At 48.8% G+C, this 19,622-nt stretch overlaps 1 protein-coding gene across 1 annotated transcript in view; it reads right to left on the bottom strand.

The window, feature by feature from the left end:
• Positions 1–449: 449 nt before the first annotated feature.
• Positions 450–19,622, bottom strand: part of DCST1 (DC-STAMP domain containing 1) — a 23,155-nt gene continuing 3,982 nt past the window's right edge. Inside the window, exons 4-16 of the mRNA XM_007948514.1 lie at positions 15,731–15,859; positions 15,252–15,391; positions 14,255–14,471; positions 14,016–14,159; positions 13,385–13,506; positions 12,807–12,964; positions 10,147–10,246; positions 9,936–10,031; positions 9,691–9,817; positions 9,163–9,279; positions 7,804–7,946; positions 7,553–7,666; positions 450–701 (exon numbers count right to left, since the gene is read on the bottom strand). Coding sequence (XP_007946705.1) covers positions 450–701; positions 7,553–7,666; positions 7,804–7,946; positions 9,163–9,279; positions 9,691–9,817; positions 9,936–10,031; positions 10,147–10,246; positions 12,807–12,964; positions 13,385–13,506; positions 14,016–14,159; positions 14,255–14,471; positions 15,252–15,391; positions 15,731–15,859 — 1,859 coding nt within the window. The remainder of the gene's footprint in view (positions 702–7,552; positions 7,667–7,803; positions 7,947–9,162; positions 9,280–9,690; positions 9,818–9,935; positions 10,032–10,146; positions 10,247–12,806; positions 12,965–13,384; positions 13,507–14,015; positions 14,160–14,254; positions 14,472–15,251; positions 15,392–15,730; positions 15,860–19,622) is intronic.

The following is a 19,622-nucleotide window of genomic DNA, read 5'->3' on the forward strand; positions in this document are numbered from 1 at the left end:
CCCGCCGCGCGGCGCAACCTCCAGGCCCCGCCTCCCCTCCTCTGGCTATCCCGGGTGCCAGGCTCCGCCCCAGCCGCGGCTCCGCCCCCGTCGCGCAGCTGGTGCTAAGCCGAGACTCCGCCCACAAGGCTGGCTCCGCCCGCGCTGGGCAGCATTGCCACCTTCCCCATCGCCACAGTGCTGGGCGCGAGCCGAGCTTCGAAGCTCAGGCCGGGACCAACTAGTTTGGGCGTCATGGCACTGCCAGTCCCAGGTCTCAACCTCTCTCCCGGCTTATCTCCACAGCCCGGCTCTGTGGGGATCAGGCGGGCCAGCCCTCCCGACTGCCAGTGAAGGCGGCTTCTGGTTCACCATGACTCCGGACCCTTGCGAAGCGCGGACACCAGGCGTGTACAGAGCGTTTTATTTAAACAGAAAGGAACGGGATTGGGGAGTGGGCAGGAGCCCCCTCACTCTGCGTAGGTAGCATCGTCGTTACTGTCGCTGAAGGCGGAGGAGGAGAGCTCCTCGCGGGGTGTGCAGACAGGACACTGCTGCCGCATGTCGACCCAGCACGACTGGCAGTACACCGCCTCGCAGCCCGGCGTCGGGCACGTGTAGGACTCGGGCGCCTCGGGTGACAAGCACACTACGCAGCGCCGGCGCAACCAGCGACGTAAGAGAGGGCAGCGGTGGTGCAAGATGTCACCCAGGTGGTGGTGCTGTTGGAAGATGAGGCGTGCTTAGAGCAGTTAGGGAGCAAACCCAGGAAGAGTTGCTAGGGGCCCTGGAAAGCGCTCATTTTCTGAAGTCTCCGGGCTTGACTGCCACGCATGGTGGAGGCTGATGTGAACAGAAGAACCCAGAAGGGGGCGGGCCCTAAGGACATGGGTCCTAGAGAGTGTCCTTCTCCAACTCTGTTCACGTGATGGAGAGTGGGAGGATGCAGCCTCTAGACTCTTCCAGTAAATAACAGCAACAACTATCATTCACACTTTCCCATAAACCAATCATCTTATTTGGTTTTCACAGTCAGGCTGAGAAGTGAGTCACTCACTCACTGCCATGAAGTTGATAGCCACCCCCAATGTGTTTCCAAGGCTGTAAATCTTTAGGGAAGCTGACTACCTCACCTTTCTTCCCCAAAGTGGCTAGTAGATTCCAACCTACGATCTTTTGGTTAGCAGCCAAATGCCTTAACCACCAGAGCTCCTTGTGAAGTGATTAGGGCAGATAAAACTATCACTATTTTTGTCCCCACTTTATAGATGAGAAAGGTGACTCCAAGAAAGATTAAGTGATTTTCCCAAAGTCATGCAGCTAGTAAATGGATCAAATGGATTGGGTCCCAGTACCCTGATTTCAAATCGGGAGCCTTGGTCATTATGCCTCCCCACCCAAAACTCCACACACTTGCCAGGCATTCTTTTCCACCTTATCAGGTCATTCTATTGCTTCACAAACTCCAGGGGCCCCACTGCCTTGCCAAGCAAAGACAGAACTCCTAGGTCTGGCCTTTAGAGCCTTCTGTAATGTTTTTTTTTTTTTTTCCCCCTAGCCTCTGTTCTACTTTAAAAATAAACAATGAACAAGTTCCCACTGGTCTGTTCTGACTCATAGTGGCCCCATATATTGCAGACTAGAACTGTGCTCCTTAAGGCTTTCAAAGCTGTGGCCTTTCAGAAGCAGATTACCAGGACTTTTTTCTGAGGCACCTCTGGGTGGTTCAGAATCCCCAACCTTTTAGTTCATAGCTGAGCACTTAACCATTTGCACTGTGCCACCTTACCCCTCCCTGAATGTTGCCTCTTCTGTGTCATTTTCTCCCTAGACTCACCCTGGCACTTGGCATTCCCTTTGGTCTCTGAGACTTTGCACATTCTTTTCCCTCAGCCTGAAATGAATGTCTTTCACATTTCCACCTGCCCATCATTTATAAATTTAAGTTGAAGATGAAGAAAATTAAAACAAATCCACAAGAGCCAAAATATGACCTTGAGTTTATCTCATCTGAATTTAGAGACCATCTCAAGAATAGATTTGGTGCATTGAAGAGTGACCAAAGACCATACGAGTTGTGGGATGACAACAAGAACATCATAGATGAAAATAGCAAAAGGTCATTAAAAAGATAGGAAAGGAAAAGAATACCAAAATGGATGTCAGAAGAGACTCTGAAACCTGCTCTTGAAATGAGAGTAGCTAAAGTGAGTGGAAGAAATGATGAGGTAAAAAAGATCTGAACAGAAGATTTCAAAGAGCAGCTGGAGAGGACAAAGTAAAGTATTATAATGAAATGTACAAAGACTTGAGGATGGAAAATCAAAGGGGAAGAACATGGTCAGCATGTTCTCCAGCTAAAAGAATTGAAGAAGAAAAAGTTCAAGCCTTGACTTGCAATACTGAAGGATTCTGTGGGCAAAATATTAAACAATGCAGGAAGCATCAAAAGAAGATGGGGAAAAAAATGAAGTCATTGTACCAAAAATAACTGGTTGATGTTCAGCCATTTCAGGAGGGAGCATATGATCGAGAACCAATGGTATTGAAGGAAGAATTCTAAGCTGCACTGAAGGAATTGGCAAAAAACAAGGCTCCAGGAATTCATGGAATACCCATTGAGATGTTTCAACAAATAGTTGCAGTGCTGGAGGTGCTTACTCATTTATGCCAAGAAAGCTGGAAGACAGCTACCTGGCCATCCAACTGGAAGAGATCCATATTTATGCCCATTCCAAAAAAAAAGTGATCCAACAGAATGTGGAAATTATGAAATATCATTAATATCACACACAAGTATAATTTTGCTGAAGATAATTAAAAAACGGTTGCAACAGTGCATTGACAGGGAGTTTCCAGAAATTCAAGCTGGATTCAGAAGGGGATGTGGAATGAGGGATATCATTGCTGATGTCAGATGAATCTTGGCTGAAAGCAAAGAATACCAGGAAGATGTTCACTTGTGTTTTGTTGACTATGAAAAGTCATTCAACTGTGTGGATCATAACAAATTATGGATAACATTGCAAAAAACGAAAATTCCAGACACTTCCTTGTGCTTATGAGGAAACTTTACATAGACCAAGAGACTGTCCTTCAAACAGAACAAGAGGATACTGCATGGTTTAAAATCAGGAAAGGTGGATGTCAGGGTTGTATCATTTCACCACACTTATTTTAATCTGTATGCTGAGCAGATAATCAGAGAAGCCAGATTATATGAAGAAGATCGACTCATTAACAACCTGTGATATGCAGATGACACAACATTGCTTGCTGAGAGTGAAGATGATTTGAAGCACTTACTGATGAAAATTAATGACTGCAGTCATCAGTATGGATTACACCTCAACATAAAGAAAACAAAAATCCTTATGACTGGATCATTGTTCTGGTTACCTAGTGCTGTTCTGACAAGAATATACCACAAATGGGATGGCCTTAACAAACAGTTTATTCTTACAATTTGGAGGCTTTAAGTCCAAGTACCAAGCTCTAGGGGCTGGGTGAAAGCCCCTCAACCTTGGGGTCCAGCTCTGCCTCCAGCTGCCAGCCCACTGAAGCTAGAGGCTTTTATTTTCACTCAGACAGCTGCTGGCTGCTGAGGCTGAGAAGCCCCAAGGTTGACAAGTAAAAAGGCACAGTCCTGATGTTACCAAACCACACTGCAGGCCATTATCTTAAGTCCATTGTAAGTCCCAAGGTCGGCAGAGCATAGCAGGCTGCTGAGCAATGACACGGCTACATGCAGGGTCCAAGTGGAGACCATTCCCAAGGCTTCTCCTTACATACAAGAAGCAGACCACATACCCAAAGGCAGCTACTCAGCTGCTTGTGGTAGATCCCACCATGGAGCTGATTGCCAGTCTCATCATGGGGAATAACTACCACCAGCTGCCCAGCCACTCAACCAGGCCCAGCCAAGTTGACACACAAACATAACTACCACAACCATCAAACAACATCTTGATAAATGGAGAAAATATTGAAGTTGTCAAAGATTTCATTTTACTTGGATCCACAATCAATGTCCATGGAAGCAACAGTTAAGAAATCAAATGATGTATTGCATTGGACAATTCGGTCACAAAAGACTTCTTGGATGTGTTTCAGAGAAAAGATGTCACTTTGAAGACTAAGGTGCACCTGACTCAAGCCATGGTATTTTCAGTAGCTTCATATGGACGTGAAAGCTAGACAATGACTAAGGAAGACCACAGAAGAAGTGATGCTTTTAAATTGTGGTGGTGATGAAAAATAATGAAGGTACTGTGGACTGCTAACAGAATGAACAAATCTGTCATGGAGGAAGTATAGCCAGAATATTCTTTAGAAGTGAGAATGGACAGATTTTGTCTCTCATACTTTGTCATGTTGTCAGAAAGAACCAGTCACTGGAGAAGGATATCATGTTTGGTAGAGAATCAGCAAAAAAGAGGAAGACCCTCAGGGAGATAGACTGACACAGTGGCTGCAAAAATGGGCTCAAATAGAGCAAGGACTGGGCAGTGTTTCATTCTGTTGTACACAGGGTCGCTATGAGTCGAAACCAACAGCCCCTAACAACATCAAAATCCAGTTTATTTCAGAACCAAGTTATAGAATCAGAGCATGCTTCTTTTTTTTTCAGTAAATGTTCATTCCACACCCCTATTGTGTACCATGGAGGAATCTTAGGCACTGAAGCAAAAGGTGAGAAAACACAATCTCACTCTTCAGAGTTTGTTATGGATGGATTAAGTAAAAACGGCTGCCATTCTGTGACAGTTCGGTTTGTGTGTCAACTTGGCTGGGCCTGGTTGAGTGGCTGGGCAGCTGGTGGTAGTTAATCCCCATGAGGAGACTGGCAATCAACTGCATGGTGGGATCTACCACAAGCAGCTGGGTAGCTGCCTTTGGCTATGTGATCTGCTTCCTGCATATAAGTAGAAACCTTTGGGAATGGTCTCTAGCCTATGGCACGCTTGGACCCTGCATGTAACCGTGTTGTTGCTCAGCAGCCTGCTATATGCTCTGCCGACCTTGGGGCTTACAATGGACTTAAGATAATGGCCTGCAGTGTGGTTTGGTAACATCAGGACTGTGCCTTTTTACTTGTTAACTTTGGGGCTTCTCAGCCTCAGCAGCCAGCAGCTAAGTGAAGAAATGCCTCTAGCTCCAGTGGGCTGGGAGCAGGAGGCAGAGCTGGACCCCAAGGTTGAGGGGCTTTCACCCAACCCCTAGAGCCTGGCACTTTGAACTTGGACTTAAAGCCTCCAAATCATAAGAATAAACTCCTGTTTGTTAAGGCCATCCCATTTGTGGGAAATATTCTTGTCAGAGCGGCACTAGGTAACTAGAACAGAATTTGGTATGCCCTGGCATATGGCATGACAGACAGCAGGACAGACGGCAAGAGACCGGCATGAGAGACGGCAGGAGCAGAGCCGAGAGAAGCGGCATGAGCAGAGAAGAAAGCTTGATGCCTTTGGTTAGGAGGCTTACTGGCAGACTGGGTCGCCTTCAGATATTAATTGGTAAAAAGACTGGCATACTAGCAGATTGGCTGGCCCATAGAGCAAGAAAGCTGAATGCTTTTTGGGCAGGAAGATTTCCAGTGGAGTGGGTTGCCTTCAGCATTCATCAGCAGAAGCGGAGAGACCAAGGAAACGGAAGCAGAGCTGCCTCGGCCTGAAAGGGTAGGACCATGGCCTTTGAGGGTGGAACGATCACAGCCCCCTAGGTTTCAAAGAGCCAGGCCTTCATCAACTTGGTTCTGGAGTGTGGGACTTCTCATTCACGTGAGCCAGTGGGATGGAGCCATAGCCGCTGTCCAAGAGTGAGGGGGTAGGGCTGTCATGCCCAAGAGGGAGAGGAATAGGGCCCATTTTTAGGCCGAGGGGGTGAGGTCACTATTCAGGAACTAGGGGACTGGAGCCACCCAGCCACCCAGTGGAAGAGACCTGTACAGATACCACCCACTGAAGATCTGTACAGGTGCCAAGTTGATTAGGGGTGGAACTGTGGTAGTTCAGTTTGTGTGCCAACTTGGCTGGGCTTGGTTGAGTGGCTGGGCAGCTGGTGGTAGTTAACTCCCATGAGGAGACTGGCAAACAACTCCATGGTGGGATCTACCACAAGCAGCTGGGTAGCTGCCTTTGGGTATGTGGTCTGCTGCCTGTATATAATTAGAAACCTTTGGGAATGGTCTCTAGCCTATGGCACGCTTGGACCCTGCATGTAACTGTGTTGTTGCTCAACAGCCTGCTATGCTCTGCCAACCTTGGGACTTACAATGGACTTAAGTTAATGGCCTGCCATGTGGTTTGGTAACATTAAGACTGTGCCTTTTTACTTGTCAACCTTGGGGCTTCTCAGCCTCAGCAGCCAGCTTCTGTCTGAGTGAAGAAATGCCTCTAGCTCCAGTGGGCTGGGAGCAGGGGACAGAGCTAGACACCAAGGTTGAGGGCCTTTCACCCAGCCCCTAGAGCTTGGCACTTTGAACTTGGACTTAAAACCTCCAAATTGTAAGAATAAACTCCTGTTTATTAAGGCCATCCCATTTGTGGTATATTTCTTGTCAGAGCGGCACTAGGTAACCAAAACACATTAATTGTTCTGTTACCAATGTTGAGCCCTGTACTAAGAACTGTAACTAAATTCATTCAAATAATAACCATATAAAGCAGATATTGTTATTATCATCATCTCTATCAGAACATGATTGAAGATGTGGGCACTTGTCCAGGGTCGCACAGTGACAACTAACATATATATATAACACTTTATAGCATTTGCTACACACCTGTACTGGGAGAGTGCTTTATGTATATGAACTCATTTAATCTTTGCAACAATCAGGTGGAATAGTTAACTCCATTTCACAGAAGGGAAAATCCAAGGCACAGAAGTTAAGTAACATATTCAAGGTCAGACAGCTGTCATTGTAGTAAAGAGAGGAGCCAGGATTCAAACCCAGGCTCTCTGGTGCCACCGCCCCACCCCAGTCCACCACACACACTGCTCTTTAGCGAGCAGGCCTGGCAGACCTGTCCAGTCTCCTCATTCTTCAGAGCAGGAAACAGGCCCACTGAGGACCTTGGACAAGGTCATACAGCCTAATGATGGAGTGTGGATTGGAGGAAACCTGGCTCTTTTGACTCTGTGCTCTTTCCAAATACCACATGCCCCTTCATGAGGCTTTCCCGAGCCCCCGGTCCACCTGCCTACTTTCCTTCCTATGAACTGCACTGAGCTTCTGATCGGCAGCCCTCTCAGGAGCACCTGTGGCTGTGCCTTGGGCCCCTTATTTTTGGTGAGCCCTGCTTGCTGTCTTCTAACCAGACTGGGTCAAGGCTGATTCTCCTTGTTTGCCTGCTGCCCAATGGTCCAGTGAGTATACCTGGCTGGGCTGGATCCTGGGAACTGAGCCCTGGCCTCCTGGAGCTAGGTGATCAGCGCCCTTAGTACATATCACATCAGAACTCCCTGACCTTGAGTAGGCCTGGGGCTTTTGATGGGTGCTGGGTGGACTGAAGGGAGATACTCCCTCTCCCACAGATTGGAGCTGGCAAGAGCACAGATCTAGACTTACTGGAGCCCTCTGCTGTTGGGCCTGCCTCAAGATGGCAGCCCTTCTCAGTTTGGTGAAGGCGGCCCTCTTCCTCAGTAGCTCATTGTAGAAGAACAAGATCCGCTTCTTCTCTCGCTGAGGACAGGGAGAGGGAGGTCAATGATAGCGACAGTGCAGAGGAGAAAGGACACCTCCCCAAAGGACAGGGTTGGCAGGGAGCTAGGTACGGGTTGGTGTGTGTGTAGGATAAAGAGGTCTGGGGAGGGGCACACCTTGGGGAAGTAGAAGGCTGCAATGACCCTCCGGAGCCGGTAGCCAAAAGCCTGGAGCAGGCAGAGACACACTAGCAGGCCAATCGGTAGTGCAGCCCTGAAGTAGGCCTGGGCATCCAGGCTCACAGGCTGAGGCAGGCAGGCTGGGGGGTGGGGAGACAGGCCTGTCAGGGGTCTGACCAGTGCCAGCCTAGGGACAGAGCAGCCAAGGGTTGGACTCCCCACCCAGATGGGATGTATTAGTTTGGCCTCTGATTCCCTTGCTCTTTGACTGCCTGCTCCCTGTCAGATTATCCAATAAGTAAGGTAAGCACAGCCTTACTTTTGTTTACTTACTAATTTGTCATGAACAGTTTCACATTTCTCACATCAAAGATTTTTCTTGTAGGTATGGCTGACATCTGTCTGTTCCCTAACCCCACAGCACCTTCCTACAGAATCAAAGCCTCTTTTGAAATTTACAATCCAGGGTACCCAGTAAGCAAGGTAAGCCTGAGCTTACTTATGCTTACTAATCTGTAGTGAACAATTTCACATGGCTTTGATTTCATAGTTTTGTTCAAAGATGTGGTGAAACCCATGTGAAATGGTTGACTACAGCTTGGTAAGTAAGCACAAGTAAGCCCATGCTTACTTTGCTTATTGCGTAATCCGCTCTTGTACCTGACCCTCACCCTCCAGAGCTTCTCTGTCACATGGTAGCCACTAGGCACAAGAGGCTATTCAATCATTGTGGTGCAGATCTAGAATATAAGTGTCACGGCTATAACTTCTACTGGATGGCACTGTACCAGAAGGCTGGAACCCCTACCCTCTGGTCCTGTGGCTCCAGCCCCCAGGCTACTCTGACCCAAGCTTGGCCTCCTCCACTCTTCAAGCCTGCCAGCCCTCTAATTTACCAAACCCAAGCCCAGTGGCGCCTTCTCTCCACACTCAAACCCAATCCCCCAGCTCTTTACTTTGGAATTGTTTTCTTTTCTTTTCTTTTTTTTTTTTTTAACAAGTTCCCCAGGTGATTCTTCTTTTTCTTCTGTTTAAATTTTTATTGTGATTTGGGTGAAAGTCTACAGAGCAAATTTATTTTCCATACATCAGTTCATACACATTCTGTTTCATGACATTGACTGCAATTCCCCACAATGTAACAGGTCTCTTCCCACTTCCTCCCTATAATAACCTCTTCCCTGTGTCCTTCCCTCCCATGCACTGCACACCACCCCCCCAGCTATCTCCCTGTGCAAACGCTGCCCTTCTGTTCTCCCACAAGACTGATCACTTGCTTTGGAATCTTTTTGACATCTGCCCACCCCCCCACCCCAGCCCTCAATTCTTCTGACCCAGACTTTTAGCATCACTCACGCATGTTGTTTGATTCCACTACTGTCTCTGAGGAGGTGTTTAGGGCCCCGATGGTTTTCCGAAGAAGCCGGGCAAGCATGGAGTCTCCTTCCACCTTCACCTCTAGTTTATGACTGCCTGAGGTCAGGAGTGGAGCCATAGGTGAGGGGGATCAGGAAAAAGTTGGGGATAAGGGAGTGTGATGGAATGAGAGCTGGATGTAGGGGAGGGGTCCAGGCAGGGAAATACTTCTCAGATGCACAGGACTTCCCATCACTTCACTGAATCTAACCCCTCCCTGTTGTAGATACAAAGGGTAGGAACTGAGGCCCCCAGCGACAGCTGCCAGGTTGAGATTTGACCCTGAGGAGGCCAATGAGGGGCTAAGTCAGAGAAGGGGAAAAGGGAACAGAAGCAGCAGAAAGAGAGGACAAAATGGGGAGAACTGGTGTGAGGTGGCTACATAGCGTTTGGAGTTCATGTGGGGGCTGCCTCTTGGGCCTGAGTTGGGCAAGAGGGTCTGGAGTCAACAGTGAGGTATGCGCTCACTACGGAAGGAGTACTGCAGGAAGGAGTGCTGGCGGATGGTGTCGAAGATGGAGTAGAGAGCCCAGTCCAGCCCACACAGCAGCAGCAGCAGCAGCAGAACAGGCACCGATTCAATGAGCTCCCTCACCTGATCAAAGAAGAGGAGTGGGTGGGTAGGCCTGTGCAGCGCTGCCTGGTGGGCATGGGGTGCTGTGATGACTTTTGTCCTCAGCCCCACAGACGCATGCTCCCCGTACCCTTCTCACCACATTTTTCATTTCTGAGGCTTGGATCACGGGCTTGCAAGGAAAGATGACGGTTTTCTCCTCAGCTTTGCGGAGTGGCAGCAGAGTCCGTTTGCCCTGGGAAAAAAGTGTCTACACAGTGAGCAACCCCAGGGGCCTCTGCCCTCCTGGAGCACGAGGCCCACACAGGCCACGCAGCAGGACACCCTGGGGCAGGGCTAGGCCCACTCACCAGCTTCTTCCTGCGTTCATCGATCTGACAGAAGTAGGTGCTGATGTAGATGTTGTCAAAGCGAATGTCCTGGTTATAGTTGTCCATGTAGGAGAAGGACCTGCAGATGGACAGACAGGGATCTTTCCATTTCTTCCTTTTGGTTCTCTTCCATCCACCCCCAACAGTGGGGCTTGACAGCCAGTCTTTTATTCAACCACCAACCATCACTCTTGAGCACTGTCCTTGTCCTACGCACTGTGCTAGTGGGTACAACCAGGCGGAAGACTGGCTTCCAGCAGCACACAGTTCAGGGGAAGTCATATACCTACACAACTGAGGAGACGCAATAGGGGCTCAGAGGAGGGCATGGCTAGCCTGTCTGGAGCTGAGAGTCATGTAAGTGCAGGGATGTGTATGTGAGGTGTAGGGGAAGGTTTCACAGGCCTGGACCTTACAGGTTGAATATCAAGCAAAGGAAACAGAAGGAACGAATGCACAGTGATGGATGACCTCTCAAGGTTGTAGGAATCACCTAATCCACTGGGATTCCCAGTTACCTCTTGAGTCCCTGCCTCTCAGCTGAGCCAGCAAAACATCTCCTGGAGGTCACCTTAAGCAAAACTCATCCCCAAATACCATCTCCCTTCTTCCCTGCTCTCCACTGGCTGCCCTTGAGCACTAGTGAATGTGTGTGTGTGTGTGGCTGTCCTTCAATTATCTCCCAAAGTCCTGACATAATGTTTCAGTTTCCTGAGGAAGAAATATTAATTGTTGGAAATCTGTTTAGAACTGTAAAAGTACATGAAATAAACCATGTAAGCTGTGACACTTAACTTCCAATGCTATTGGTTCTGGGATCCAGTGAAAATCTACATCTTTGCCTTTAAGATAGAAATAACTTATAAATGCAAAGATAGACTGTGAGCGCCCCCTTGTGGAGAGGCCTTCCACTGTTGCACCTGAGCCTCCTGAACCCTGGCAGCAAAATGCTGGCTAGTTCTGTTTCTTTATTGAGTGGCCTGGAGCCTGAAAACCTGGAAGTGACTTTTGACTCTGTGCCTCCTTCCTTCCTTCCCCAAGCTGGCTCTGAGATCTGCCACACCTTTCCCCCTTCCTCCCTCCCTCCATCCTGGGCTATCTTCTTGCCACACCCCACCGCAGCCAGGCTCCCTAACCTCTGACCCAGCTTGTCCAAGTTCATCCAGCAACTATCCCCATTCAGGCTCTCCTTCAGGACTTTCCAGATTATCCTGGCCATGCCCACCACCTTCAGCCCAGTCCTCCACTCCAGGCTCTGGCCTCTACACTGCGCAGATGCCAGGGTCCTTGCCCAAGAGAATTCCCTTCCTTGTCTTGACCATGGCTCTCATCTGCAGCCTTTGGGAGCCCAGTTATACCCTTTCCAGGGGCACTTGGAAAGAACCCTAGTGGCACAGTGGTTAAAGCACTCGACTGCCTACCAAAAGGTCAGCAGTTCAAACCCACTAGCCACTACTTGGGAGAAAGATGTGGCAGTCTGCTTCCATAGAGACCATAAAGATTTATAGCCTTGGAGATCCTATGGGGCAGTTTTACTGTGTCCTATAGGGCTGCTATGAGTCAGAATCGACTCCATGGCAGTGGGTTTGGTTTTGATTCTTTCAGGGGCCTTGGCCCTGGAAGCCCCTCCTCCACTCTTACACCTGTCTTGAAAGCCAATCCATAGTATGGCCCTTGAACTATTCTCTGGTTTGTGGGGTCTCTCTTGCCTCCAGTACTCTGGGTATCAAAAACAGTTAAGCACTTGATTGCTAACCAGAAAGTTGGGGGTTCAAACCCACCCCAAGGTGCCATGTAGGAAAGGCCCGGTGAAGTGCTTCTGAAAGGTGACAAACTGAAAACCCCGTGGATGGCAGCTTCCCTCTGCACTCCATGAGTCAGGATTGACTCAGTGGCAACTGTTTTTTTTGTTTGTTTGCTCTTGCCTCCCCAGCTAGACATTAGCTGCTTGAGGGCAGGACTATGGCTCATTCATCTTTGTCCTCCCATAGGGCCTAGGTACACGCATGCCCTGCCGTCACTCTAGGCCCCACAAACAAAAACAGACAGATTAAGAGCCCCTGTGACTGCCCTTGCCCAGCTCCTGCCAAGCTCGGACATTTGGGGTGGAGATGGAAAGTAGAGGTCCAGAGGTTAGCAGGAGCGAGGCCTAGGGCAGCCCCGCTGGATGCTAGGCTGGGTGGGGTTGAGGACTTTGGTCCAAACCAAGAGAAAGTCGCTGCCAACGCAGCAGGCAGGAGAAAATGAAAGCAAAATTGGACGATAAAAATGGCACAAAGTCAGAGCCAAGGGGAATATGAAGGGCAAGAAAAAAAATCAAAAGTCAAAGCTAAATGTAAAAGTCAGCGTCGGGATAAAAGCGGAAGCGAAGTAGGTACATGAAGGTACACTCTTTCAAGGTGGCGGAAACATGGGTAACATTTCTTCCTACAAAATGTCCACATTTCCTTTGTAAGTTTTGTGTAAACAATGAACCCCACTTCATAAAGAGACAAAGTTAAAAGCAAACACTTGGATTCAGAGTGGAGGATGGATTCTGCACTCCCACTCTGAAGCTCAGGGCAGGTCTCCTGTCCAGCCCAGCAGGGAGGGGGCTGGCATTGGGGCAGGGGCCGCTGGGATGGGGGCTTGTGACTCACGCATGTAGGACCAGCAGGAAGGTGCAGGAGAGCAGCACCTGCAGCAGCCCCAGGGTCCATTCCAGGCGGGCCTCCTGGGTGCGCACGTAGTTCCGGGCCTCAGTGCTCATGTGCTCCCAGCTCCTGTTGAGGCCCAGCACTCCAGCCTGCTTCCCCTCCTGGTGGGGGGCACCGGGGCAGACTCACCCTGTGCCCCCCACCAGGCCCAGACGTGGCCTCTTCATGGCATCTAGGTCACGTCCCCTTGATCCTCCAGACCTTTAGGATTTGTCCTGTCCTTCTGCTTGCCACCCTCCTTGACACAGTCTTGGTCCCCTACACCTGTATCAGCTGACCCATCTCACACCTGGCTGACCATTTGGTGCCAGAGCCAGGTCCACCCATTCCCCAGATTCAACACCAGCCCTCTCCCTATGACACATCACCAACACCTGGCTCAGAACCATTCCCTCCATGTGCCTCTCCCTCACAACCAGTCACCTGTTTACTGTCACCTGTTTTGCTTGCTCATCCTCATGGCCTGCTCCCCAGTGTCCTCCTCCTACTCCCTATCCCCATTATATGCTCCCACCCCTTACCTTTAGATTAATATTGGCTGAAAATTCCCCAGTCAGGCTATGAATAGACTGGTTGAGCGAGTCGTAGGTCTGCCCAAAGTTGCCTTCCACTGGGATTCGATTCCGACACCAGATCTCCATCACTGGTGGACAGTGGGGCCAGATCAGGGGCCTCTCCCATCTGGCTACCAGGCCTGGGCCCACCTAGGCTGCCTCCCCTCCTGTGAGCCTCCATATCCTCTGCTTTTGTTTCTCTGCTCATGACCTTCTACTGCACCAAGTCTGTCTCTGCTGTCCTTGGATTCTTCCTTCCCCCATTTTTTCACCTGGCAATAACCATGATAAATACTAATGATGATAGCCAGAAATTGTTGGGCAATTCCTCTGTGTTCCAGCTCTATTACCTGCTTCCCATGCATTATCCTCTTAAATCCTCAGAAATCCCTAATGGGAAAAGTGCTACTACTATGCCCATTTTTCAGAAGGAAAGACGAAACTCAGAGCTTGCTGTAACTTACTTCGGGTCATGCCAGTCAATGGAGGAACTGGGCTCTGAGGGTGAGGGTATGTTCAGAGGATCTAAATGCTTTTCTGCCACACATATGTCCACTGTCCCCAGGGACCCAACTCCCCCAGCCCTAATGCTCCCTACCCTTGGTGATGCCACAGAGGAACTTGAACTTCATGGGCAAGCAGAGCAGGTGGTTGAGGAGTGGGACCCAGATGCGTTGCATGCACTGTTCATGCTTTCGGTCAAACCACTGTTGGCAGCTGAACATGGCCTTGTTCACCACATCTGCAGTAAGGGCCAAGGGGTGTCTGAGCTCCCCACACTTAACCTGGAGTCCTAGCCCCATAGTCTGCCCTGCCCCACCCAGGAACACCCCTCACAGGAGCAACGTAGCTTGGTCTTCAGCTCAAACATCTTCTGTGTGGAGAGAGGCTGTCTGGAGGCTGGGAACTGGCGGCTCTCTACATCTTGTGCTGTCTTGTTTGAGTCCATGGCATCCTCCGGATTGAAGCCAGCCTCACTCTTCACCTGGGCATCCAGGTCCTCAAAAGAGTTGGAGATGTTGAGAGTCTTGGCTTTCAATGAATCTTTGCTGCCCTGGGATTGATGAGGAAGGGTTGGGTAAGCTCTGCAGTTTCATTCTCGAAGTTCCATTCCCACAACCTGTCCTCCCTACATTAGCCAAGCTTTGGGCTCCTACCCTAGGCCTATAGGGAGCCTAGGCCTTGAGACACAGCCACTCACCTCAAATTCCCCCCACCCCGTTCATAGTCCTTGGGAACTCTGTCCTCTCCCCATGCCTTTTCTGATGCTCCATGGTCTGCTCTGCCCACCTCAGAGACTCCCAGTTCCTCCTCAGACCTCCTGTCCCACATCCTTGCTGGCCATTGGTTCCCTAGATCCTTAGACTTCACCCCTCAACATTACTAATCTCTCGGAGCGCTGTGCCATCTCAATGCCTCTGATGCCCAAGCCCTTTGGCCCCATCTCCCCAGCTCTCAATTCTCCCAAACTCCCAATCTCCAGTTCTCCAATACTCAGTTTTTTTTTTTTTTTTTTTTTTTTTTAATCTCCTCATCTTCAAGTTCCCCTGGAACTCCTCAAGGCTAAGGACCTCACTTTCCTGACATTCTAGTTCAGCTGCCCAGAATCATGCTGCCCACGTGTTTGGAAATGTATATGGGGAATTTCACGTTGTCCCAATGACTGGGTGCTCTCCTGGAATTTAGTGTCTAGGGACACTTCTTAATATTTTAGGATGGTCCTGAAAAAAGGCCCCATTGGGAAGCTGTAAATTCAGGGTCATAGCTTCCCAGCTCAAGTCATCTCTGCCCTTGAGTAGAGGTATCCCGAGTCCTGCCCGTGTGGGGTCCTGACCAGCAGGTCCTTGAATACTGCCCGCAGGGGGGCTGTGGAGGTGTGCCAGGCCGCTCGTGTGTTGTTGATCTGCAGCTCCACAGTGCAGCCCAGTGACGCTATCACTTCGTTGAGGTTGTAACGCATGTTGGCCACTGGCCCTGGGGGAAGAGGCCCTAGTGGGTTGCCAGTACTTTCTCAAGCCCACGCCTAGATCCTGCTCTGTAGTGACCATGTTCTAGAACTGCACAATGATGGGGCTGAGAAAGCTGTAAAAGGTTATCTCATTCAACCCCTGGTTTTTTCACCTGTGCAAACAAAAGAGGCCCATAGACAGAGAGGAATTCTCTCAGGGGCATATAGCAAGTTGGAACAGCTGAGATTAAAACCTGGGCTCTGACCTCCCACCCTTTCTCCTTCAGAGGCCTGATTCCATTGGATAGTCCACCCAGGTTCACTTCTTCATTGTCACTAACCAGCAGCCAGGGACAAACACTCACCTTCATAGATGGCAGCCATGGCGTATCCCAGTACAAAGAGCCTGCCCTCTTTGCCCAACATCTTAGGTAGTATCAGGAGACTGGCACAGCGGATATGAGGGGAGGTCCCCCAGCCCATGGCCCCTAAGCCTGTCAGGAGAGCCCAGTAGGGCAGGGTGAGGATGCTGCTTCATCCAGCATGTCTATGAGAGCACCCACCTGACACAATTCCTTCTGGAACCTGCCCTTGTCCCCATTTACAACTGGCTCTGATAGACCTTCTAGGCCCATTATTCATTCATTTATCATTGATTCATTCACCAGGCATTTACAGAATTCAACTCTGTGCCAGCCTCTGGCTGGGGAGGGAGAAATGGCTAGAGATTGAAAACTCACTGTTGGTGGTTGACTTTGTATGTGTGCATGAGTATGTGTGTTTGTGTGTTTGTGTTTGTGTTAGGGAAGAGGGCCAGCCAACACTTCACAATCCCTGCTGGGTTCTGACTTACTCTAGGTTCTGAGTGTGCAGAGAGAGCAGGGGGAAAATTCTAGAAACAGGTACTAGTGCTCAGAGCAGTCAGAAGAGAAGCCAGGGCTGACCTCCTTATCCCCCATGCTCTGACACCTACAGCACTAACAATCTCTGCCCCTAATGTTAGTCCTTAATCATGTACTACCTAGTATATTCGAGCACTTTCACATGTGTCTCCCTGCGGTCGCTGCGAGAAGACAGTGAGCTCCTGGAAGCTCATAATCCAGGAAAAGAGACAGATGAGTAAACAAATGACTACAGCACGATGTGCTAAGTGCACAAGGGAGGTGCTTATAAAGAGCCAAGGAGGGAGTGGGCATTTCTGCAGGGAGAGGTGGGGCTGGGAAGACTGGACAAAGGAGATGATGTGTCAGCTAGGCCTAGAAGATGAGTAAGTGTTGTTAGGAGGAGCAGACAGCATTCCAGGCTGAAGGAACAGCATAAGTTGTCAGGGAATCTAGAAGATTCCTGTTTTGTTGATGTGTTTGCTCAATGATGGCCAAAGCACATCCCAAACCTTAACACTTCCCTCCATCTCCACTGCCCTCATAAAGCACCCATCATCTCTCACTTGGACAACAGCCTCCAAACTAATCTCCCTGCTTTCTCTCTTGCTACCTTATCCTTCAATTTCCACAGAGCAGCCAGAGTGAGCTTGTCAAAAAACAAATGAGATCATGTCCCTTCCTTGCTTAAAACCGTCCAGTGACTTCCTACCACACTTGGGATAAAATCCTGTCTCCCTTATGATCATGGTCTATAGACCCTGGGGATCTGGCCCCTGCCTACCTGCTGAAGTGATCTCATGCTACTCGGCCCTTCGCCTACCATGTCCACCCACATGGGACTTCTTGCTGTTCCTTGAAGATGCCAAGCTTGTTCCTCCTCTCAGGTCTTCGCCCTAGCTGTTCCCCTTGCCAGGAGCACCCCCCCCCCATTCTTCACATGGCTGGCACCACCTAGTCATACAGGTTTGTTGCAAACCCTGTCTGGTGCCACCCAACAGTTTTCTCAGCCTTCCCTCTTGCTAACACAACTTGGGTTTTGTTCAAGGGTAATGGTCTGGTCCTGCCCTGGCCCCAGGGGGTAAATCTGGATCTGCCCAACCCAGTCATGGTATAACAGGACTTTAAAAGGGACATGTCCCGTGGTCTTGGTCTTTTACTCAAAGACTCAAGCTGAGGAATATAGTTGATATCCAGATGTCCCACATTCCAAAGAGAGCCCTAAGGAGCTATAGGTATCCTCTCTGGGCTTACAAAAAGAGCAAAACTAGTCTCTTAACCCTTGACCCCAACCAGCCTACATAAAGAGAAGACCAGAAATGGGAAATTTTTGGAAGTAGAGAGAGCCTGTTGGAGTAGGCAGGCCTAGGAGGAGAGTCCATGGGAAGGATGGGTGGTCCATTCCTCACATCAAGAGAGGGGCTCCAAGAGGATCCTTCAGAGACTGGTGCTATAGGAAGGGAAACATTGTTCATCATTCCTAAGGTGGATTCCTGACCAGCCAGAGAACTCTCAGGGCCACTTCAGGGCTGTAGGGGAAGAGTTCATGGGAGAGCTCTGCAGGAGCTAAGGGAACAATGCGAGTGTGGAGGCGATCCCTGCTTCTCATCTGGGGAACTCTAAAACCAGCCTGTGATGGCAGGAGAGAGGGTGGGTGCAAGTTACCCTGCTTTCCTGGATTGGAGGGGTGAGGCTGTGTGCATTTCCTTTGGGGCAAGTGGACATTATGGAGGGCAGCAGGCCTGGAGCCATGTGGAATGTTCTCCATGCAAGAGGGCAGCCTGCTTGGGGAGGGGATCCGAAAGTAGAGGATGTGGGTGGCCTGTGGCCTGCAGGAGCTAAGGGGGCTTCTTCTGAGGTCAGAGAACTGCCCTTAGCAGGAAACAGGCACTGCTGAGGTGCACACAGAGCCTCCAAAGAGCCCATACATGGGTCCCTGAGACAGCCGGTGTGTAAGTGCCTACCATACAGAGGGCACCGGCAGTGGAGTTATAACAGCATTGATGACTTAAGACTTTTGTCCCTTTTCCTCTAATTCTTCTAATTCCCTGTTCTGACATCAGAAAAGCCAGAAGGGGAAGGAAGTGGAGAAAAGCATGAAAGAGCAGGCCATGCCCGCCTCTCTACTGCAGGACCCCATGCCAGGATCAAGCCTGAGCTGAAGGCTGCAGGGGGAAAGGAGGGAAGAAGATGCTGGGGAATGGATGTGAGATTGAAATTTTAAGGTAGACTGGATTGAATCTTCAAATCCGTAAGAATAAGTAATCATTCTTGAAGCAAAACTCAAACCCTCAAAAAAAAAAAAAAAAAAAAAAAACTGTAATAACAAATCTGACAAGGGACTTATCTCTAGAATGTATAGAGAACTCTAACACCTCAAAAACAAAAAGAAAAATAATCCAATTAAAAAATGGACAGAAGACATGAATAGACACTTCACCTAGGATGATACTGAAGCAGCCAATAAACATATGAAGAAATGCTCACGATCATTAGCTATTAGAGAGATGCAAATCCAAACAACAATGAGGTACCATCTTGCTCCAGCACTAGTAGTAGCAAAGTTCAACAAGACAGAAAATAACAAACGCTGGTGAGGCTGTGGAGAGATGGGGACTCTCATACACTGCTGGTGGGACTGTAAAATGGTACAACCATTGTGGAAAGCAGTATGGTGATTCCTTCAAAAATTGCAATTAGAAATAACATTTGACCCAGCCATTCCATTACTAGGTATATACCCTAAAAAAGTGAGAGCCATGACAAGAACAGATATATGTACACCGATGTTCATCACAGCACTATTTACAATAGCCAAAAGATGGAAACAACCTAGGTATCTATCAACTGAGGGATGGATAACCAAATTATGGTACATACACCCAATGGAATACTATGTAATGCTAAAGAATAGTTATTTTTTTCCCTAGAAAAATAGATCTAACGTTAATAGATATAGACAATTCCAAACATAGTAATTGAGAGAGAACAAAATAACATCAAATTTTGTTAAAGATTCCTACTCTCTACATCCACATCCTCAAACTACAGAAAAAATAACAACAGATGACATCAAGGACATCCTACATGAAGAAAGGAAAAGGTCATTAAAAAGACAGGAGAGAGGGAAAAAAAAAAGACCAAAATGGATTTCAGAAAATACTCTGAATTTCCTTTTGAATGGATATTGGCCAAAACTAATGGAAGAAATGATGAGGTAAAAAAGCTGAACAGTAAAGAATAATGTAGAATCTGCAAAACACCACGTAACGTGGATGAACTTGGAGGACATTATGCTGAGTGAAATAAGTCAAACACAAATGGACAAATATTGTATTAGTCTGTTATTGTAAAAGTTAAGGAAAGGTTTATCTAT

This window comes from Orycteropus afer, unplaced genomic scaffold (genome assembly GCF_000298275.1).
Source record: "Orycteropus afer afer isolate SDZICR_OR568_19922 unplaced genomic scaffold, OryAfe1.0 scaffold00217, whole genome shotgun sequence".
NCBI classification, from domain to species: Eukaryota; Metazoa; Chordata; class Mammalia; order Tubulidentata; family Orycteropodidae; genus Orycteropus; species Orycteropus afer.